This window comes from Hemiscyllium ocellatum, chromosome 15 (genome assembly GCF_020745735.1).
Source record: "Hemiscyllium ocellatum isolate sHemOce1 chromosome 15, sHemOce1.pat.X.cur, whole genome shotgun sequence".
NCBI classification, from domain to species: domain Eukaryota; kingdom Metazoa; phylum Chordata; class Chondrichthyes; order Orectolobiformes; family Hemiscylliidae; genus Hemiscyllium; species Hemiscyllium ocellatum.
In genome coordinates, this window is record NC_083415.1 from 9980666 (window position 1) to 10005040 (window position 24375).

The 24375-nt window shown below is 40.5% G+C and overlaps 1 protein-coding gene across 1 annotated transcript; it reads right to left on the reverse strand.

Annotated features, from left to right (window-relative positions):
• pdrg1 (p53 and DNA-damage regulated 1) lies at positions 1-23180 on the reverse strand. Its single transcript, XM_060836271.1, has 5 exons — positions 23052-23180; positions 11975-12050; positions 3705-3779; positions 1950-2030; positions 1-448 (listed from the first exon to the last, which is right to left on the reverse strand). Exons 1-5 carry the CDS (start codon positions 23133-23135, stop codon positions 366-368), a joined length of 399 nt encoding a protein of 132 aa, XP_060692254.1. The 5' UTR covers positions 23136-23180; the 3' UTR covers positions 1-365.
• Between the last annotated feature and the right edge of the window lie 1195 nt (positions 23181-24375).

Consider the following 24375-nt stretch of genomic DNA (forward strand, 5'->3'; position numbering starts at 1 on the left):
TTTAATTCAGAAATCCAGCAATTTTATTCGTAAAGTACACTGGCCGAGTAGTCAGCTGTGGCAAGTTATTGTAACTGTTCAAGTCCCAGGCAAATTCTGGGAAGAAAGGAGAGGAAGTTGGCCACCAATAGACATGGATAAAATGACACTCTTCTTGAATGATTCAAGGATTAATGATTTCAAATATCATAATCCCACTGAAAGCGATCTGGTAAACCTTGGAACTTGAGCAATGTTGGAAAAAAAATCCCACATCTTTTATGGCCCAAGTTGCAAACATGCTGTCTATGGTTTCCAAAGTAGCTGTTCCTCCAATATATGGTATTCTGCCCAGTTCTCACCAATTTACAAGGCATAAGCAACTTTCAGCTCTTCAGTGTCTTCTCAATGGCACTCAATTCTTCTTGAGTTAAAGGGGAAAGATTGAATCCTTTAAGTTCAGGTTTTCCTGGAACACAAGTAGTAAGATAATCAGAATTGTCAGCAACAATTGACACAGTATCCCCATCACCACAGATATTACAGCGGTACTTAGACATACCTTTCTAGTGAGTTGAAAAGTGTGGCACTGGCAAAGCACAGCAGGTTAGGCAGTATCCGAGGAGCATGAATTCCCAAAACATCGATTCTCCTATTCCTCGGATGCTACCTGACCTGCTGTGCCTTTCCAGTGCCACACTTTTTGCGTCTGATCTCCAGGATCTGCAGTCCTCATTTTCTCCATACCTTTCTAGGACTCAGATATGCGCTATCTTTACCGAGTAAGACCTCAAGTAAGCTCCCAAGCAAGTTATTTGATGTCAGCCATATTTAAAAATATACAACAACTGTTTTAGTATAGCATCTTTACTAATATAAAGCGTTCCAAGATACTTAACAGGAGAATTATCAAACAAAATTTGACACCTTGCTATATGAAAGCTAATTGGACAAGTGACCAATACTCTGGTCAAAGACAAAAGTTTTGAAGAAACATCATGGTCATTAATGGTATGGAAGAAAATTGAGGATATATAAGAGACCAGAAATGGAGTGATAAAAATAAAATGTGTTAAAGATTTGAAGAAGATGAAGGATAAAGAGGGGTGAGCCCACACAGGGATTGAAGGCAAGGATAAAAATTCGTTTTCTCTTCCTCTCAAAAGGCTCATTGGCAGACCAGGCTGTAATGTAGGTAAGCAAGAACAGATCTCCAGACATTATACTGTGAGTTTACCACACACTTGGGACTGACCAATAGCCTATGGTTAAATAGTGGAAAGAACAGAGACAAGAAAGACTTGGAAAGACTATCCCAAGGTGTACAAATGTAAAGAGAAAAAAAAAACCCATTTATCAAGTATTCAACTACAGTTAGTAAACAGAAGAAATTGGTTTAGAGGATTTTAATCGAGGAATAAAAACTCATGACAGTTTAGATACAATAAGCTTTGGACATTCGTGCAAATTGAAGTAGGGAAGGATGTAAATTTAAAAGGAGATATCAAGAACTATTACTTTACTTCAGTAATTATTGAAATAATCTGTCTAGCAGAGTTTTAGAAACACATCTTGAAGAACAGCTACTTACAATGACATGTAGGGCACCAGAGGGGTCAGCTTCAATTGACCATCCTTATATCAAACAGTTTTATTAAATTTCAGGTATTGTCTGACCTTACAAATGTGTGAGAAATTATATAGAGATGTAGGTGAACTAAGCAACTTTGAACAAAACAGGCCATTGTGGGAAATCTGTTCCTTGCTGAACACCTTCATGCGTAAATGTTAAAAGAGGAGCAACAGAGTTCATTCCCTCTCTGCCACACAGAACAATATCAATTACAGTGCCCCATCATTCCACAAAATTAATTAGATCAGAAAACAGGGTTAAAATGATCAAAGGCCATAGGCAATTGTAGGTATACAAAACACATACACAGAGTTAAAGGAACAGGTTAAAAAGTCACCTTGAGCTTCATTCAAATGATTAACTTTCACTTTCAGCTGCTTATAAAGCTTATGTATCTCTTTATCCAATTGTTCTTGATCTGAAATATCAAAGTAATGTACATGTTAAACCAAGGTAAATATTCATTACCAAATTATCACTTATACAAGCCGATAAAACATCACTTATTGAGATCCATTATATAGTTCCCTAGTTCCATGTTATTTTTGCTTAGCTCAACCTGTTACAGCCATAAGCTATGTGTGCCAACTGATCCACGCAAAGACCTCTTCCCATTCTGTACGTACAGACTTCTCTTGGGTACTTGTGTCGAATCCCTTAAAGGCCTCTATCTGATTGTCTCAACTATTTCACTAATGACCCCAGTACTCTTTCAACAGGCAGAATTAATTTTGTTCTTTTATCCAAAAAGAGGTTAAAAATCCCAAAACATAAAAAACAATTATCGAACTAAACTGAAGCTGCTTTCAAGGGTTCTTGATCTCATCTTAGATGGTGGGGCAGAAAATAACGGAGACATAGGAAATAGGAGCTGAAGTAGGCCATTCGGTCCTTTGAGCTTGCTCTGCCTTTCAACATGATCATGATTGATCATCCAACACAATATCCTTTAGCCCCAAGTGCTATATTCAATTCTTTCTTGAAATTATATGCTTTTGCTGCAACTGCTTTTTGTGGCAATGAATTTCGCAGCCTCACTACTCATTGGGTGAAGAACTTTCTTCATATCTCAGTCCTACATGGTTTACGTGGATCCTTAGACTATAACCTCTGGTCTCCTCTGCCATCAGGAACATCCTTCCTGCATCAACCCTGTCTAGTCTGTTAGAATTTTATAGGCTTCTAGAAGATCCTCCCTCATCCTTCACAGCACCAGCAAACACAATCCTAACCAATTAAACAACTCTTCAAATGTCAGTCCCACCATCCCGGGAATTCAATCTGATAAACCTTTGCCACATTCCCTTTATAGCGAAAGCATCCTTCCTCAGATAAGGCACCAAAACTGCATGCTGTATTCCAGATGTCATCTGTTTAAAGTCTGGTTGAAGATTTGTAGCTCGGGTGTCCGTTGTTGTGGTTCTGTTCGCCGAGCTGGAAAAACTTCCAGCTCGGCGAACAGAACCACAACAGATGTCATCTGACCAAGGCCCTGCACAGTTGCAGGAAGATATATCAAACCCTCTCACTATGAAGGCCAACATTTAAGTTGCCTCGTTTGTTGCCTGCTGCACATGGATGCTTACTTTCAGCAATTGGTGCAATAAATTGAAAAAGAGTAAAATGGACATCGTAATTATCCACATTGTACTCTGTCTTGCAATTGCCCACTCTTCCAAATTGTCCAAATCACACCAACGCATCTTTGTATTCTCCTCATAGTTTACCAGCTTTATCTCATCTGCAAACTTGGAGATATTACATCATCAAGTCAGTTAGAGAAAATTAAAAAAGTGAATGTTTGAACAATGTTTTTGAGAAACATAGAAAGAAAATAAAGTACTGAATATCTGTTTCACTAAAGTTGATTATTTTCGTAGTCATCCAAACACAAAGACTAATTTAACACATTGAATTTTCTGATGTGAAACTAATTTATCCTCCAATAAGGGCTCAGCTCCTCTTTCTCCCAAAGACGAGGATTTTTTAAATAATGCTGTCAGTTGGTTTAATATTATTTGGACTCCATCATTTAGCATAGTTGCCCCACTCAAACACAAAAATGTTAAATAACTTGTACACAAACACATACCTTTCTGGATCATCTCTCTAGTTTTAGAATTGGGGAATTTGATAAACATGTTTCCAAAACAAACCATCACATTGCCTGAGGAAAAAAAAAGAGAGACAGCAGTTAGCAATCTAAGTGGTCTTGAGCTTTGATGACCTAACATGACTAAGTTTCACATGGTCAGAAAGGAGAGATCACATCTGGCGTGAGACACAGCCCGGGTGAGTACATAATTTGGGGAATTTGGAAGCAATGTGAGAATTTGAAGCAATGTGGAATTCAGTACAAATCGTAGAAGGTGCGTTTTGTTTGCTTTCTTTTGGCTCATAGTTTGTGACATTTTTATTTTAAAAATCAGGATAAATTGAAGATCAGAATCAGGGAACCATTCAAAAGAATGACAGAAGTAAACCATAGATTCCATTGGTTGAAGATAGTTACTAATTTGACTACTATAGGTTAGTTTCAGATCGAAGGTAAATACAAGAATCTTTTAAACAGGCTACAAACTAAAAGACCAAGACAAATCTTTTAAAATATAAATTCAGTTGCGTGGAGAATTATGGAAAAGGTTAAAGTGGGGGAGGGTTCAGCAGAGGTTATGAAAATTTCCACAAGTAACAGGAGAGAGTGTGGAGAAGGTCAAGAATCTAACTTCAGGCACAGCAGATCAGGAAACAACTATGAGAAGTGGGAACAGTCAACACAGTACTGAGGGTGTTGTACTTACATGTAAGCAGTATACAAAACAAATAGCAAGTAGTGATATAGAGTCAGAAAGCATAGAATCTGTGTGGGCAGAGCTGAGAACCACAAAGGAAAAGCAGCAACCATGATGGGAGTTGTGTCTAGGCCTCCTAACAGTAGTCAGGGTGTGGTAAAGAAAGTAAATCAGGAGATAGAAAAGCCATTTAAGAAAGGCACTGTTACAATAATATGGAGGATTTCAATAAGAAAGTGGACTGGAAAAGTCAGTCTACAAGAAGGTTTTCTACAGCAGCTTGTGGCATAACTCATGAGGGAACAGGCAATTCTAGATGTGGTGGTGTGTATTGAAGCAGACTTGATTAGGGAGCTTAATGTGCATGAACACTGTAGGGGGCAGTGAGCATAATATGATCATAAAATTCACCCTGCAATTTGAGGGGAAGTAGTTAGAATCAAATGTAACAGTATCCTAATTGAATCAGAGTCTTACAGCACGGAGACAGGCCCTTTGGCCCAAACCATGCTAACCAAAATGTCCATCCATGCTAATCCCATTTCCCTGCACTTGGCCCATATCTTTCTAAATCTTTCCTATCCATGTATTTGTCCAAAACTCTTTTAAAAGCTCCTAATGTACACGCTTCAAACATTTCTGCTGGCAGCTCATTCCATATACATACCACCCTCTTGTGTAAAAAAAAGATGCCCCTCAGGTTCCCTTTTATTCTTTCCCCTTTAAACTTAAACTGATGTCCTCTAGATCTTGATTCCCCAACCCTGGGAAAAGGGGGAATTGAGTAAAGGTAGCTACAAAAAGACATGAGGGAGGAGCTGGCCCAGAGTTGATTAGAAGGGGAGTCTAGCAGGGAAAATAGTGGATCAGCAATGGCAAGAGTTACTGGAGATCATTTGGGAGGCACAGCAGAAATTCCAACCAAGGCAGACAAAACTAAAGGGGAGGATGAAGCAACCGTGGCTGACAAGGGAAGTCACGGAAACATAAGAGCAAAAGAAAAAGCATACAATGTGGTGAAGATTAGCGGGAGGCCAAAGGACTGGGATGGCTTTAAAATAAAGAGAGGAGAACCAAGAAAGCAGTAGGGTAGAGAAGATGAAATAGGAAAGTAAACTAGCTAGTAATATAAAAAAAAGCATGATTTTTTTTTAAGATATTTAAAAATTGAAAGGGAAACACGAATGGACATTGGGCCATTGGAAAATGAGAAAACAGAAGTAGTGATGGGGAACAAAGAAATAGTGGAGGAACTGAATGGTACTTTGCATCAGTTTTCACAGTGAAAAGTACCAGTAGCATACCAGAAACTTCAAGAAAGTTTCGGGGCAGAGGTGAGACTAGTGGCAATCATGAAGGAGAAGGTACTGGGGAACTAAAATGTCTGAAGGAAGAAGAATAACCCACACCAGATGGACTACACATTAGGGTTATAAAGGAGAAACTTGAAGAGATTGTAGATGGATTGTTGGTGATTTTTCAGGAATCACCGGAAACAAGGAAGGTCCTGAGAACTGGAAACTGGTTAATATAAACACCCCTGCTTAAGAAGGGAGGAAGGCAGAAGACAGAAAACTACAGACCAGTTAGCCTGACATCAGTCTTTGGTATGATTTTAGAGTCCATTCTTAAGGTTGAGATTGTGGAATATTTGGAAGTGCATGGTAAAATAGTGCTGAGACAGCATGATTTCATATCCACTGGAATTCTTTGAGGTGGAAACGAGCAAGTTAGACAAAGGAGAGCCAGTGGACGTGATCTATTTGGATTTCCATAAGGCTTTTGTCAAGATACCACACAGGAGGCTGCTAAATAAGAATAGAGCCCATGGGATTAGGAGAAAGTAACTGGCAATGGATAGAGGATTGGCTGACTGGCAGAAAGCAGACAGTGGGGATAAAAGGGTCTTTTCATGATGGCAGCTGGTGATGAATGAAATTCTGCAGGGGTCAGTGTTCAGACCACAACTACTCACAATATACATTAATGATCTGAATGAAGCAAATGAGAGCATCGTTGTGAGTTTGCAAATCACACAAAAGATAGATGGAGGGACAGGTAGTGTTGAGGGAGCCACAAGGCTGTAGAAGGACACTGACAGGCTGGGAGAGTGAGCAAGGAAGTGGCAGATGGAATACAACGTGGGAAAGTGCAAGGTAGGAAGCATAGACTATTTTCTAAACGAGAAACGGCTTTGGAAATCTGATGCACAAAAAGGGATTTGGTAACCTTATTTTAGGCTTAACATGCAATTTCAATTTGTAGTTAGGAAAGCAAACGCAATGTTTGCATTCACTTCAAGAGGGCTTGAATACAAGAGCAGATAAGTACAGCGGAAGCTGTAAAAGACTCTGGTCAGAACGTATTTGGAATTTTGAGGGCAGTTTTGGCCTGTATCTAAAGAAGGATGTGCTGGCAGTGGAGAGGGTCCAAATGCGGTTTACAGGAATGATCTGGGGATGAAGGGTTTGTCATATAAGGAGAAATTGAGAACTCAATCTGTATTTGTTGGAGTTTTGATGGGTTTTGGGGGAAGTGGGGTTGACGGTTGGGGGGTGTCACATTGCAACTCACACAATACCCAGAGGCCTGGATAGAATGGACATGGAGAGGTTTCCATTAGTAGGAGGGCCTAGGATCCAAGGACACAGCCTCACAGAGTGTAGGGTCAACACTAAAACTGAAATGAGAAGGAATTTCTTCAGTTGGAGGGTAGTGAATTTGTGAAACTCATTGCTGTAGCAGGCTGTGGAGGCCAAGCTATGGAGTGTATTTAACATAAATAGTTAAATTCTTGATTGGTAAAGGGATCAAGGAGTACAGGAAGAAGGCAGCAACACAGGGTTAAGAAACATATCAGCCATGATCAAATGGTGGAGACGACTTGATGGGTCAAATTACCTAATTCTCTTTGTATATCTTATGGTCTTATGTAAAACCTGAAGGCAATATTTCTATACTAAAATGAGAAACAAAAGAAAAGGTAACAATTCCAAACTGTACATACAATATTACAAGAAGCACCTTGATAACTTTCTTGTATTTGATAAATCAGAAAATTCTATCCATGCAATATGTCTCAGAGCATTAAGTCAGTGGGGAGAAGTTACAGCCAACAGGCTGCTATAGACTATCTAGTGACATCTGCTGGAAATTGCATATTGTGAACACTGAGGTAAAAACAATGACTGCAGATGCTGGAAACCAGATTCTGGATTAGTGGTGCTGGAAGGAGCACAGCAGTTCAGGCAACACCTAAGGAGCAGCGAAATCGACATTTCGGGCATTCCTGATGAAGGATTTTGCCCGAAACGTCGATTCCGCTGCTCCTTGGATGCTGCCTGAACTGCTGTGCTCTTCCAGCGCCACTAATCCTGATTCTGAGAGGAGCTAACCGGAGTTGTAAGTCTCCTATGAGTTCAGAGTTATAGAGGGTTCCTAAACAATTATTTTAATATTAACAGCATGAAGCTAAAGTAGTAATGTGCATTTATTCTTAAGTTGAGACTGATGTCTCACAAGAAACAATCATGACGTGGAGATGTTGGAGTAGGACTGGCGTGGACAAGGTCAAAAATCAAACAACTCCAGGTTATAATTCAACAGGTTTATTTGAAATTGCAAGCTTTGAGCTCAGCTCCTTCCTCAGATATGGTCTGACAATCATATATTGTACATATGATATAATTATCTTTTCAATACTTTGTAATAAACATTGTTGTTTAATCCAGAGTCTACCTTATGCATAAAGCATTATTGGGCCATCCCTCCCCATGGTGTCAGTTGATCAGTTAATACTAGAAGATGGATTGATAGTGACAAACCAACACAAGGTATTCTAAATGTCTAGAAATTAAATTTAGACCACGCATGCACCACTGGGATACAACATGACAACATGGCCTAATTTATAAGGCATGGGGATCCTAAGCTAGGAGTTGTGGGTTCAAGTCTAATCTGGGGTGTTTTTATGGGCAGCACGATGGCTTAGTGGCTGTCACTGTTTCACCTCAGTGCCAGGGACCTGGGTGTGAGTCCAGTCTTCTGGTGACTGTGTGGAGTTTGCACATACTGTGTCCGTGTGGGTTTCCTCCCACAGTTCAAAATTGGCAGGCTAGTCGGATTGGCCATGCTAAACTATCCATAGTGTCCATGGATGTGTTGGCTAGATGGATTAGCCATGGCAAATGCAGGGATACGGGGATAGGGCAGGGTGGTGGATCAGGTTGAGATGCTCTTTGGAGGGTCACTGCAGACTTGGTAGGCCAAATGGCCTCTTTCCATACTGGGATTCTATGATTCTATTACAATAATCAGGATCGCATTTCACTGACTACACCCCTCACACTCATCACCTGGATTGACACATGAAAGAATCACCACTTGGGGAAAGCAAGGCAAGTGGAGCATACATCAACAGAAAAGCCTTAGAAAACAGTGAACACAATTAGAACAGGTAGGGAAAAAGTCAAGGAAAAATGTAATGCAAATTTCTATAAGAATTGAAGCGATCTCATTAAAGAGGTTTAGAATAAAAAAATTGTGAGTGAAACAAGAAATAAGTAATAGAAATCTTTAAAAAAAAAAGATATTTACATATTAGCTACAGTCTCAGGGGAATTGGAGAAGTATAACTTCCAAAGATAAAATTTCCCGGATGTTTGTCTCATTTGCTCATGGGATGTGAGCAACACTGGCTAAGCCAGCATTTACTACTCATCCCTAATAACTTTGGAGAATATGGCGAGGAGTCCCTGCAATCTTTGGGATATACGAACATCCACAATGCTGTTAGGAAGTAGGTTCCAGGGCAACAGTAAAGGAACTGTAATTTAGTTCTAATCAGGATGGTGCAGTGCTTAGAGTGGGATCTTGCAAGTGGTGGTTATCTGATCATGCTACCCATGTCCGTTTAGGAGGTCGAGTTCACAAGTTTGCAAATGCTATTGGAGATGACTTAGTGAACTTCAGTATATGTAGATAGTACACACAAGCTATAATTGTGCATCAATGGTGAACAGTAAATATTGAAAATGGTGGATAAAGTGCTGGGCTGCTTTATTCCATGTGGTTTTGAACATCAGTGCTTTTGGATCTGTATTCATCCAGGCAGTATTCCATCACATTCTTGACTTGTACCTTGTAGATATTCTCCATGGATGTGTGAGATTAAGATCAACAGATCTCTTTTAGGGAACAGAAGGTGAATTACTCCTCACAGAATTCAAAGCTTCTGAACTGATCTTGTAGGCAGTCTTAAGGTAGAGGTTGGAAAGCAATAGAAAAAGAGATTGCAGATGAATATGAAGATATAGTCAAACCCTGGATAAGATTAATGAGGAACCTAAAAAATGGGTTTTTACTGGAGAGCGCAGACTTAGCTGAAATACTAATTGAGAACTCTACATCCATATTCACCAAAGTTGTCACAATAGTTTGATTTGTATCATTTGTGGTACATGGTCATCAATGACTGGCCATCATTTACTGCCCATCCTGAGTTGCCCTTGAGAAGGTGGTAGTGAGCTGTTTTCTTGAACCATGCAGTCCACCTGTTGTGGGTTGACTTACAATGCTGTTAGGGAGGAAATTCCAGAACTCTGACCCAGCCACAATGAAGAAATGGCAATATATTTCCAAATCAGGATTGAGAGTGGCTTGCAGGGATACTTGCAGGTGATTTTATTCTCATGTATCTGTTGTCCTAGTCCTGCTAGATGGAAATATGTTGGCTATGGGTCCTTGGTAAATTTCTGCAGTGCATCCTGTAGATAATACACACTTGCTACTACTGAACGTTGGTGGTGGAGTGAATGGATGGTTTGTGGATGTGGTGCCCATCAAATGGGATGCTTTGTCCTGGATAGTGTCAAATTTCTTGAATGTTGTTGAAGCTGGGGATTATTTCATCACACTCCTCACTTGTGTCTTATAGATGGACAGGCTTTGGGGAGTTACTCCCATCAATATTCTTAACCTTTGTGATCTGCTCTTGTAGCCGAAGTGTTTATGTCGCAAGTCCAATTGAATTTCCAATCAATCAATGATAAATCTAAGGACATTGATAATGTTATGACACAGGGTAAACCCCTCTGCTAATTTAAACCAGCAATACAGAAGAGATTCACCTCGTGCCGTAATCTGTTAAAATTAGAGAGGCAAAGATTTATCCCAGAGGTCACTATTTAAAGTAAAAATTAACAACTTTATTATTTAAGTCCAACAGAGAATATTAAAACCAACAACTCCTTACAACTCCATTCTGTTAAACCTATCTTTTACCTCCCATTCCACAATACTGGTCCGATAAAAAAAATCCTAATTAAGATTTACAAAAAATTCAACTTTCAAAACCAGTCAGCTATCAAATCTTCTTTCTGTATCTTCCTTTGCAGATTTTCCTCTGTCATCTTTTCAATGTTCTACTGCGCAAACGTTTTATAGATAGTACCTTTCAGAGAGCTGTTCTGCTGGAAGTCTGCACTTCTTGGTGGCTTGGCAGTTCTCCCCCTAACTGTTCAAAATGTCCGATTTTATACCCCAAAACATCGGATTGTTTCATTGGTTTTAATATTATCAAAATACTAAATTCAAATTTGATTGGATTCTGGCATCTTGGGCATATTTTAAACTGATTGGCTGAATTTAAATTTGTTTTTGTGTTCCACAGCAACATACTTGTACTATTAGTTTCGACCAAGTGTTACATTGTTACCTTGTTCAGAACATTGTGCGCTATGTCAGGCAGTCCTTGCTAGCTTTTCAACTCTCAAAAGGTACAGTACCACCACACATTCAAAACAATAGTGGGAGATTCAGTGAATGTCAAGGGGTGGTGGTTAGATTATCTCTTATTGGAGATGGTCATTGCATTTGAGCAGGACTCCTTTAGTGGAAGTGGAGTAGATAAATTGGGACAGGATAATAGTCAAGGGAGAGTCAAAAAAGCACTGGCAGCCAAAATGTTTTAAAGGTCATCTGGTGCAGGTGGGATGATTCTAGGTTACTGAGGGAAGTTTAGGACTGGATATTGTGGAAGCTGTGGCCACAAGCTTCCAAACCTTTATTTGTTGTCCCTACAAGCTTTTTAAGGTCAAGGAGAAAAGCTGATTTCATGAATTTGAATGAACGAAGAGTTTGGATGGAGTAAACAAAGGGAAACTGCTTCCAGCGGAAGAAGAAAATCCACATGATATTGAAAATTTGATAAATAGTTGTAGAGACAAAATAAAATTACAGGGCTCTAGGGAGTAAAACTAACTGGATAGCTCTTCCAGAGAACCAGCAAAAGAACAATGGGTTGTATGACCTCCTTTTATGTTGGATCATTTTATGGTTTTTTGAGATGGAGTACCTCCACGTGGTCAAGAAGGTGGCTCACCAACTTCAAGAGATCAAACTAGGAATGCACAATAAATGCTAGCCTTCCCACATTCAGAAATTTAAAAATATAGTTAAATAAGGCTTTTGTCATTAAATGATGCTTTCCCACTCTCAAAGCTGACAGACAAGCCTCACTCCCACCATTCTTCCAGTCTTTAGCTTAGTGGATAGTAAAAGGTATTCATACCAGACTTCTCAGTGTTCTTACATAGGGCTCTCAGTGCTTCACGGTTCTGATTTCTCTTCAAATCAAGGTCAACGATCTGAAAACCACCAGATGAAAATACAGAGGTTCAGGTACAATTCATTTTACCCATGTCCTTTGTACCCCTTGGTACCAATTTCAGAAAGCAAACTGATTTCTTTAACTTGATTATTTAAATTGTCCAATTAAGTGTTTTAATATTGTACAAAGTTTGCTATATATGTGCACAAGAAAATATTTCACTGAACTGAAATCGGAATTGCTTAATGAACAAAAGGTCCACACTCCAAATGGTCTATCCTCTGTCATCTTCTTGGTCATACATACAATAATATTAAGTGTTCACATGTTACAGCAGTCAGTCAATCTCTATCCACAATTATAAACTAGATTTTATCATACATCAATTTGATCTAAATAATCTATTTCAGATCCAATTAGAAGATGGCTTAATACCTTAGGCGGACAGGAAGGCATGTGGCCTTCTTTAGTCAAGGTACAAGGTTATATTGAAACTGCATAAAATATTATTTATTCAACATCTTTATATTGCTTACGAGTGGTGTCAGCTTTGTTTCTGTTCTGTGTGCCACCTCAAGGTGGCATTCATAGGATACACTGTCTATGTAGGACGGGATTGGGTAGGGCAGACAAACTCACTTTGAGGGTAACAGGGTTTTAAATCGCATCTGGAGTAATGACCAAAATATGCATTCCTAATGGTGATGATAAGGGTCTGTAAGACCAGCAGGAATCCCAAAACAACAAAGAAATGCTTGAACTGGAGGAGATCATTAAGACTAGATGAATCATGAGCAAGGCATTGGAATACAAGGGTAGCTTTATAAAAAATGGAAAATAAGGAGAGGGAATAAGAAAAAAAATCAACGAGGATGGATCTCACCTGGAAATCAAATGTCTGCAATCAACGTGTGGGTCTGAATCAGCTTTAATATCATTGTTTTTTGGGGTGTGGGAATGGGGATAGAACAGCAAAAGGAGGATGATGGTTTGTTGCCTTAGGACTTAGAGGACATAGGGGAGACTAGAACAATGGTCAAAGAGAATGAAATCACAGAAAACCCTTGAAATGGGTTAATGCATCAAGGTGGAACAATTTCAGAAGGAGGAAAGGTCACAAATCAGTTCCCACTCAGAAGTCAAAAGGGGGCAGCATAAAGGAAAGTGTACATCAAAATGGCAGGTGTACTGGCTGGCCTGCCAGAAAGCTTCCTCCTACCAACAAGGAGCACCAAGCAATCTGAATCCAACTTGACAGATGGATCTCTCAGAGTTCTGCTATCTCTGCAGATTATAAATTCACAAGCTAGAAGAGCAGGATTAGGCGATTCGGCTGATAGAGTCTGCTCAGTCATTCAATCATAGCTGATATGCTCCTCACCCTATGATCCTGCCTTCTCCACATAATCTTTGAACACTTTACAATTAAAATCTGTCTAACTCCTTATCCCAGCATCCATCACACTTTGGGGGTAGTGAATTCCACAGAATCACCTTTGGAAGAAGTAGTTTCCCCTCAACTCTGTTTTAAATTTGCTACTCCTTATTCTAAGACTACGACCACTCATCCTAGCATGCCCCACAGACGTCAGCTCCACATCTATTTTATCCATGTCCATATGGATAGCACAGTGGCTCAGCGGTTAGCACTGCTGTCTCAGCACCAGGGTCTCAGGTTTGATTCCAGCCTCGGGTCACTATCTGTGTGGAGTTTGCACATTCTCCCAATGTCTGTGTGGGTTTCCTCCGGGTGCTCCGGTTTTCTTCCACAGTCCAAAGATGTGCAGGTCAGGTGAATTGGCCATGCTAAATTACCCATAATGTTAGGTGCATTAATCAGAGGGAAACAGGTCTGGGTGGGTTACTCTTTGGGGGGTCAGTGTGGACTGGTTGGGCCAAAGGCCCTGTTTCCACACTGTAGAGAATTTAATCTTTTATTATTTTGTATCTCTCAATTTGATCTCCCCTCATTGTTCTAAATTCCAGGAGAGTATAGACCTAAATCATTCAATCTCTCTTCATAAGACAAACCTCTCATCTCTGAGATTAATCTGGTGAATCTCCTCTGAATCCAAGGTGGAGGATTGGAAAAATTTCTGGTTGTAACAGCGGTTCCTTTTTTGAGGTATTTTTAGGTGTTGAAGGTGATTTCTTCAAATTCCAGGAGCAGCAATTACTGTTTCATATGCTGTTACTTCTTTTTTCCGAAGTTCCAAAACAAAGTAAAAAAAAGTCAAAACAACAGCAGTTTTAAAAGGGAGAAGAACAGACAAAAGAAGCACATGGTGAGTTCAGTGCAGGAGAGACAGAAAGGAACTGACACCACACTCAATCTGCACAGTTACTGCCTTTGCTGTTTGAATTCATGTATCGCTGGACATCGGAGTGCGTCTGGGAAAATCACAACTAATCTTGGGAGGAACTATTTGGGCCAAGTCACAGCACAGAAACAGATAAGTGAATAGTGATAACCTGGAGCAGTGTTTTGTAGTAGAATAAGATGGTGTTATTTTCTGGGTCTGTAAATTGTAAAGGAGCGAAAAAAAAAGGCCTTTAGTAGAGTGATATGCTCTTCTTGTCAGATCTGTGAGTTTAATGAGACTTTACAAGTTACTGTGGATTATATCTGCAATAATGCTGTTGGTTTTGAATCCTATCAGATCAAATGGATCGGTTGGAGAGACAGTTAGAGGCAATGAGGAATTTGCAACAGCAACGGTATGTGATGGATGGCAGTTAAGGGAAGGGGGGGGGGGGGGGGGGGGGGGAAATCGCAGATAGTCATACAGGTAGGTTAACTCCAGGAAAAGTAAGAAAGATAGGCAGCTAGTGCAGGAGCCTTCTGTGGCTATACCCATTTCAAACAAGTATGCTGTTTTGGAAAATGTAGGGGCTGATGGATTCTCAGGGGAACATGCAATTTCTGGGACTGAGACTGGCTGTAACATAATGAGAGGTATGTTGGGTTCCAAGAGATCAACTGTGTTAGGGGACTCTCTAGTCCGAGATACTGACGTTTCTGTGGCCAGCAGCGAAAAATCAGAATGGTGTGTTGCTTCCCTGGTGCCAGGATCAAGGATGTCTCAGAGAGGGTACAGAATGTTCTCACGAGGGAGAGGGGCCAGCAAGAGGTCATTGTCCACATTGGAACCAACAACAAAGGAAGGGAAAAGATTGAGATTCTGAAGAGAGATTACAGAGAGTTAGGCAGAAATTTTAAAAGGAGATCCTCGAGAGTAGTAAGATATGGATTACTCCCGGTTTTATGAGCTATTGAGGGCAGGAATAGAAGGACATAGCAGATGCATGCATGGCTAAGGAGCTGGTGTACAGGAGGAGGAGCCACATTTTTGGATCATTGGAATCTCTTTTGGGGCAGAAGTGACCTGTACAAGAAAGACGGATTGCACCTAAATTGGAAGAGGACTAATATTCTGGCAGGGAGATTTGCTAGAGCTGCTCGGGAGGATTTAAGCTACTAAGATTGGGGGTGGGGTGGGGGGTGGGGTGGGGGGTGGGTGGGACCCAGGGAGATAGTGAGGAAAGAGATCAATCTGAGACGGGTATAGTTGAGAACAGAAGCGAGTCAATCAGGGCAGGCGGGGACAAGGTAGGACTAATAAATTAAACTGCATTTATTTCAATGCAAGAGGCCTAACAGGGAAGGCAGATGAACTCAGGGCATGGTTATGAACTTGGGACTGGGATATCATAGCAATTACAGAAACATGGCTCAGGGATGGACAGGACTGACAGCGTAATGTTCCAGGATACAAATGCTACAGGAAGGATCGAAAGGGAGGCAAGAGAGGAGGGGGAGTGGCATTTTTGATAAGGGATAGCATTACAACTGTACTGGGGGAGGATATTCCCGGAAATACATCCAGGGAGGTTATTTAGGTGGAACTGAGAAATAAGAAAGGGATGATCACCTTATTGGGATTGTATTATAGACCCCCTAATAGTCAGAAGGAAATTGAGAAACAAACTTGTAAGGAGATCTCAGCTATCTGTAAGAATAATAGGGTGGTTAAGGTAAGGGATTTTAACTTTCCAAACATAAACTGGGACTGCCATAGTATTAAGGGTTTAGATGGACAGGAATTTGTTAAATGTGTACAAGAAATTTTCTGATTCAGCATGTGGATGTACCTACTAGAGAAGGTGAAAAACTTGACCTACTCTTGGGAAATAAGGCAGGGCAGGTGACTGAGATGTCAGTGCGGGAGCAGTTTCGAGCCAGCTGGGATAATTCTATTAGATTTAAAATAATGATGGAAAAGGATAGACCAGATCTAAAAGTTGAAGTTCTAAATTGGAGAAAAGCCAATTTTGACGGTATTAGGCAAAAACTTTCAAAAACTGATTGAGGGCGGATGTTCGCAGGTAAAAGGACAGCGGGAAAATGGATAACAAGAATCCAGAGAAAGTATATTCCTGTGAAAGGAAAGGCTGGTAGGGATAGGGAATGCTGGATGACTAAAGAAATTGAGCCCTTTCCTGAAGAAGGGCTCATGCCCGAAATGTCGATTCTCCTGCTCCTTGGACGCTGCCTAACCTGCTGCGCTTTTCCAGCAACACATTTCAGCTCTGATCTCCAGCATCTGCAGTCCTCACTTTTTTCTTAAAGAAATTGAGGGTTTGGTTAACAAAAAGAAGGAAGTATATGTCAGGTATAGACAGGATAGATCGAGTAAATCCTTAGAAGAGTATAAAGGCAGTAGGAGTACACTTAAGAGGGAAATCAGAAGGACAAAAAGGGGACATGAGATAGCTTTGGCAAATAGAATTAAAGGAGAATCCAAAAGGGTTTTTATAAATATATTAAAGACAAAAGGATAACTAGGAAGAGAATAGGGCCCCTCAAAGATCAGTAAGACTGCCTTTGTGAGGACCCGCAGAAAAGGAGGAGATACTGAGTATTTTTCATCAGTATTTACTGTGGAAAAGGACGTGGAAGATACAGAATATAGGGAAGTAGATGGTGACATCTTGAAAAATGTCCAGATTACAGAGGAGGAAGTGCTGGATGTCTTGAAATGCATAAAGGTGGATAAATCCCCAGAACCTGATCAGGTGTACCATAGAACTCTATGGGATGCTAGGGAAGTGATTGCTGGAGATATTTGCACCATCGATAGTCACAGGTGAGGTGCCGGAAGACTGGAGGTTGGCTAATGTGGTGCCACTGTTTAAGAAGGGTGGTAAGGACAAGTCAGGGAACTATAGACCAGTGAGCCTGAGGGACAGGATGTACATGTATTTGGAAAGGCAAGCACTAATTAGGGATAGTCAACATGGCTCTCTGTGTGGGAAATCATGTCTCACAAACTTGACTGAGTTTTTTTGAAGAAGTAGCAAAGAGGATTGATGAGGGCAGAGCGGTAGATGTGATTTATATCGACTTCAGTAAGGCGTTCGACAAGGTTCCCCATGAGAGACTGGTTAGCAAGGTTACTCACGGAATACAGGGAGAACTAGCCATTTGGATACAGAACTGGCTCAAAGGTAGAAGACAGAGGGTGGCGGTGGAGGGCTGTTTTTCAGACTGGAGGCCTGTGGCCAGTGGAGTGCCACAAGGATCAGTGCTGGGTCCACTACTTTTCATCATTTACATAAATGATTTGGATGTGAGCATAACAGTTATAGTTAGTAAGTTTGCAGATGACACCAAAGTTTTAGGTGTAGTAGACAGCAAAGAAGGTTACTTAAGATTACAACAGGATCTTGATCAGATGGGCCAATGGGTTGAGAAGTGGCAGATTGCGTTTAATTCAGATAAATAAGAGGTGCTGCATTTTGGGAAAGCAAATCTTAGCAGGACCTATACACTTAATGGTAAGATCCTAGGGAGTGTTGCTGAACAAAGAGACCTTGGAGTACAGGTTCACAGCTCTTTGGAAGTGGAGTCACAGGTAGATAGGATAGTGAAGAAGGCATTTGATATGTTTTCTTTATTGGTCAGAGTATTGAGTACAGGAATTGGGAGGTATGTTGCAGCTGTATACAACATTGGTTAGGCCACTGTTTGAATATTGTGTGCAATTCTGGTCTCCTTCCTATCTGAAAGATGTTGTGAAACTTGAAAGGGTTCAGAAAAGATTTATCAGGATGTTGCCATGGTTGGAGGATTTGAGCTATAGGGAGAGGCTGAACAGGCTGGGGCTGTTTTCCTTGGAGCATCGGAGGCTGAGGGGTGACCTTATAGAGGTTTACAAAATTATGAGGAGCATGGATAGGATAAATAGACAAAGATTTTTTCCCTGGGGTGGGGGGACTCCAGAACTAGCGGGCATAGGTTTAGGGTGAGAGGGGAAAGATGTGAGAGAGATCTAAGGGGCAACATTTTCACGCAGAGGGTGGTACGTGTATGGAATGAGCTGCCAGAGGAAGTGGTGGAGGCTGGTACAATTGCAACATTTAAAAGGCATTTGGATAGGTATATGAATAGGAAGGGTTTGGAGGGATATGGGCTGGGTGCTGGACAGTTGAACTAGATTGGGTTAGGATATCTGGTCGACATGGATGGGTTGGACCGAAGGGTCTGTTTCCGTGCTGTACACCTCTATGACTCTATGAACTACCTCCAATGCCATTACATCTTTCCTCAAATAAGGGGACCAAAACTGTAGAATACTCCAGGTGTGGATTTACCTCGTGGTCTCACCAATGCCTTGCAATGTTGCAAAAATCCTTCCTTACCTATATATTTTATTCCTTTAGCTACAAAAACAACATTCTCTTTATTATTTGCTGTACCTGCCTGCTAGTTTTCTGTGACTCATGAACGAGAACACCCCAATCCCTCTGCACCAGAGCACCCTGAAGTCTCTCCCCATTTAGATATTGGGTCACCTTCACATTTTTCCAACCAAAACGCATGACCTCACACTTACCCACGTTAAACTTCATCTACCACATTTTGGCACACTCTCCTAACCTATATATATCCATGTGTAAGGTTATTTCTTCATTGCAATTTACAAACGCGCCTATTTTATGTGTCATTGGCTGTCAGAGCAAACTTGGCTAGAAAGCCTTCTATCCCTGTATTCAAGTTGTTAATGTAGATCGTAAATGGATGGGGCCCAAAGATCGAAGCCTGTAGTATCCCACTAGTTACTTCTTGCCATCCAGAAAATAAAAGACATTTATCCTGACTGTCTTCTGTCCATCAACCAGTCACTGGTCCAAGCTCATAAATTACCCCTAATCCTATATGATCCAATACTGTGAATTTGTGTGGCACCTTATCAAATGCCTTCCAGAAGACCAGATATACTAAATCTCAGGATCCGCATTATCCACTTTGCTTGTTACATCTTCGAAGAATTCTAGCAAATTAGTCAAACATGATTTGCCCTTCATAAAACCATGTTGACTGATGGATAGCGTTTTGATTTTCCAAATGTCCTGATATTCCTATCTTGATAGTTCATTCTAACAATTTCCTAACAGATGTTAAACTAACTGGTCTGTAATTTCCCACTTGTTGTCTCCCTCCCTCTTTGAATAAGGGTGTTGCATTAACATTTTCCAATCCACTGGAACTTTTCTCGTGTCCACAGAATTTCGGAATATTGTAACCAATGGATCAACTACCTCTGCTGCCACTTCCTTTAATACCCAAGGATGAAGGTCATTAGGCCCGGGCGACTTGTCTGCTCTCAATTCCAGTAGTTTGCCAAGCACATTTTCTGAAAAGATTTCAATTAAATCAGGAAATGAAAACACACTAAAGTAAAACAGAGACCTGAAGATGCTGGAAAACTGCAAAAAAGAACTGAAATTGCTTGAGAAACTCAGCAGATCTGGCAGCAACTCTGAAGAGAAAGTAGAGTTATCATTTCAAGTCCAAATGACCCTTCTTCAAAACACCACAAATGCTGCTAGGCTGAGTTTCTCCAGTAATTTAGGTTTCTGTAATGGAAACACACTCGCAGAAGTCTAAAGGGTTACACTAAGTGCTCAATCGTCGTTTTCAGCTCTGGTGAGAAGCTGGACAACATAATCTGTAAATAATGTGTGGCTCAGAGATGTAATGTGCAAATAACTACTAACTATATTTGAAATGAAAATTAAGGCTTAGCATGAAGGAATCCATTTATAACCCCTGAAATCAAAGCTTTATTGAAGAAACATTTATCAGGTTTTTCTCCTAAAATATAACTCGAATTAAATGTTTTTGCAATTTTTTTAGATTATCTATAGTCTCCATTGTGTTTACATAACAACAAATATTAATATAATACCTTCACGGTCATAAGATGTCCCAAATCGCACCAGAGGCATTATGAAACAAATGTCACATTGGAAGATATTAGGGAAAATGACCAGATGTTTGAGAAGATTTAAAAAGAGGAAAATAAGGTAGAGAGGCATAGGAGGAAACTGAAAGCATAAATGACCAAAGTGGAACTATTAAAATTTAGAATGCTCAAGAGGTCAGAATGAGAACAATGCAGATATCTCATAGGATTGTATGGCTGGAAAAGATTCAACGTTAAGGAGGAGTGAGGCCATAGAAGGATTTATAATCAAGGATGGATTTCTTTTTGTAAAAAAAAAAGAGGAAATGCTTAACAAAGAAGCAATGCTGGTCGGTAAGCTCAGGGATGATGGGTGAATAGTGACAGTTAGATATCTACAATGGAATTTTCCGTGACCTCAAGTTTACCAGAATATGGGAGGCTGACCAGGATGAGGGTTTCAACAGCAGATGAGCTAAGATAGGAATGAAATTATTGAGATGGAAATAGACAGCCCTAATGATGAAATAGGTGTGTGGTTGAATAGTCATACCATGGCCAAATCAATTAAACAGTCCTGTTCATTTGAAGGTAACAGGGACAGCTATAGGTATCACATCAAAGGAGCAGTTTATGGAAAGAACCAAAACCAATTATTTCAGTCTTTGCAGTATTTAATTGGGAAAAAATTTCAAGCAAGCATTCTGATAATTTAGCTGCAGCGGAAGCTTGAAAGAGATTGAAATGAAGGAAAGATTGACAATATATGTACATGTGAAAGCAGATGTGTTTTTGGATGATGTCATGAGGCCAAGTATGTAAATGAATAATAGGAAAAACTTAAGGACAGATAAGCAGATTTGTCTTGGTGATGACAGATTTGAAAGACTGGACGTCAAGAGAGAAAACTGTAAACAATCTTAGCTAACATGGGTAAGGAAAAAGGTGCAACACGTCAGTTGGAATTGTTCAAGAAGAAGTTAGTCTCATGGACAAGTTGAGCTTGGAGAGGCCATGATGGGAGACAGGAGGAAAACTGGGAAGGAAGCAAATTCAGGGCTTGAGAATAGGCTGCATATGTCACAGTTTTTCCCAAAAGAGAAAAAACTGCAGAGGCAGGTAATCAAATAATCTCAATCTTAATGTTGAAAAATCCATAAATTTGTCACAGTCATTGCAGTTGAAAGCTAAGGAAACAGTTTACAGTAGAGAAAAGTAACTGAGGTGGGGGGGGTTATCTATTAGCTCCAACATTACACTGGAGTAAGCACTTTTCAGAAGACAGAAGAATGAGATATCTGGTCCAGCTCTCCAGCTCAATCTAGTGGTAAATGACTCAACAAGGTTTCTGCCATAGTACTCATGCCTCAGACCATAAGGTGCAGCAACCTACTGAGTCTGGTCCACCATTTGATCATGACTGATACGTTTCTCAACCCAATCTCCTGCTTTCTCTCTATAACTCTTGATCCCCTTACCAATCAAGAACTAATCTGTCTTAAATACACTCTGTGATTTGGCCATCACAGCTTTTTGCAGAAATGAATTCCACAGATTAATAAACCTTGGCTGCAGAAATTCCTCCTCATTTCTGTTATAAAGGGTTGTCCCTTCAATCTGAGATTGTGGCCTCAAATTGTAGTCTGTTCTTACTAGTGGAAACATCTTCTCCACATACACTCTATCCAGACTTCTCAGCATCCTCTAAGTTTCAGTGAGTTCCACCCTTCATCTTTCTAAACTCCATCAAGTTCAGAGCAGTGTCCTCAACCACACCTCATAATAACAAGCCCTTCATCCCTGGGATCACTCTCAGAAACTTCCTCTGGACACCTCCGATGTCAGCACATGCTTCCTCAGATAAGCGGCCCAAAACTGTTCACAATATTGCAAATATGGTCCGACTATGGCCTTATACAGCCTCAACAATGCATCTCTGCTCTTCTGGAAGTAGACAGACTTGCAACTACAATCATGAGTCCCTCATTTAGGGAAGAGTAGAAATTAATCAAGGCTCTTCCTGTTATCAAATGCATTACGCTTTTCTGGTGAGAAATATTTCTCAAAGTCCAGTTAATGGCCCTTTTATGCTGATACCTCCATTAGTGTAATAATCTAGAGACACGGTGCATCTTTGATTTGTCTTAATTATTTCTTTTGTGTATTTTTTATTGTTTTTTTTTTAAATTTGAAATTAAAATTGCATCAGAGTATGGCAAATTAAACACTTTTCACTATTTCCCTAAATACAAGTAATAATAAATTAGTATACACTATACTAAATGCTAGCATTGCATTAGCCTTCCTAACTGCAAACTGAACCTGTAAGACAGAGACATCCCAGCCCAGCCTGAACATCCAATTTCCTGCAGGTCAGCAGAGCAAATTGACCCTTTGATACATCATTAGGCTAGATAGAACAGCAAAGGTATTTCGACACACATTATGACAGCTGGCTTTTGAAGTAATGAATAAAAAGTGGTTCGTAGAGTTTACAGCACAAGCCACCACTCGGTCCATTACTCCAATAACTCCCAAGGCAGTTGGTGCTGAATACAGCAATGTCACGCTGGTGCAAGTCGAAGCTGCTGTCTGGAATTTGAAGACAACGATGCTGGGAGATTTCTGACCCTGGTCTATATCTATCCTGGGGAGGCTGACATTGAACACAAACACATTTGGAGATGGCCCTGTGCCCAGTAGGGACACTTGGTCCAGCACTATAGACATGGGCATCAAGGGCCTAGGATCCAAATCAGCCTAACCCGAAACGCAATCCAGCAGTGTACCTGCTGTTTATCGGCCAACAAACTCTCCGCCAGCTCTTCCACCTCAGTCAGGTAATTCATCAACAGCTCCGGCTTCCGCGCCATCTTCAGCCTGAACCAACTTCCAACCGTCTCCGCCTGGGCTGTCAATCAACATCCCTCCTCCTGTTTCATTGGCCTGTTTTGCCCGAATATCCCAGTAGTGATTGGCGAATATGTTGCCAATCAACGGTATCCCCGCCTGCAGTTGTGACGATAACTCAACCGCGTAGCATCCTGGGAGTTGTAGTCCTTTCTGAGCAGATGCCCTGACCATTCCTCCCAAATGATCCAGTCCAGCATTTATGTTCCAAAGGAGCCGTCCTGCCTGTACTTTTCTTTCTTTCTACCTTATGTGTTTCTCTGCCTTCACCTTCGTCAAGGTTATAGGCGGAGGTGTGGGAAGTGGAGAACTTCAACTACAATATATGGTGGCACGTTCCTCGTTTTTGTCACTCAATGGATGAAAGAGTTACTCCTGAAATCTTTGTTTTATTTAAACACGAGAATACTGAAAACACTGATTATCTCCGGAGATGGAAAGCGTTAACGCTTCAAGTCCGGTACTGGAGGGTTTGAATTATAAGGAGAGGATGGATATGCTGGGAATTTTTTTACCCGTGGCGTATAAGAGGCTGAGGGGTGACCTTATAGAGGTTAATAAAATTGTGAGAGGCATAGGTTAGGTGAATAGCTAAGGTTTTTTCATCAAGGTAGGGGAGTCCAAAACTAGAGATGTGGAACGGTTAAAGGTGAGAGGCAAAAGATTTAAAAAGGACCTGAGGAATAACTTTTCCTCACAGAAAATAGTGCATTTATGGAAACAGCTGCCAGAGAAAGTGGTAGAGGTATGCAGAATTACAAAATTCAAAAATTATTTGGATGGTACATAGATAATAAAGTTTCTTTCAGGGGAATATGGACCAAACGCATGCAAATTGGACTATTTCAGTTTAGGAAATCTGGTCAACATGGACGAACTCGGCCAGAGGATCTGCTTCTGTGCTGTACGACTACTCTTATTCGATTATTTACATGCTGCTGCATAACATCCGAAAAGGTGTTATCTTATACTTATCAAGGTTCAGTATGCTTTTCAAACTATACCTCTTGAAATAAAGCCTGATGTTTGAATTTCTTATTTTATTGCCTTGCTGACCTATGGCACAACTTTAGCAATTTGTGTATTTGTACCTTGAGTAACCTACCCAGACTGGCGCCTTCAAAGTCATAACTGATCTCCCAATTCATCCTACCAAGCATTGGTAGGAGTGCATCCGGATTACGTGTGACGTTTTGATTGCAC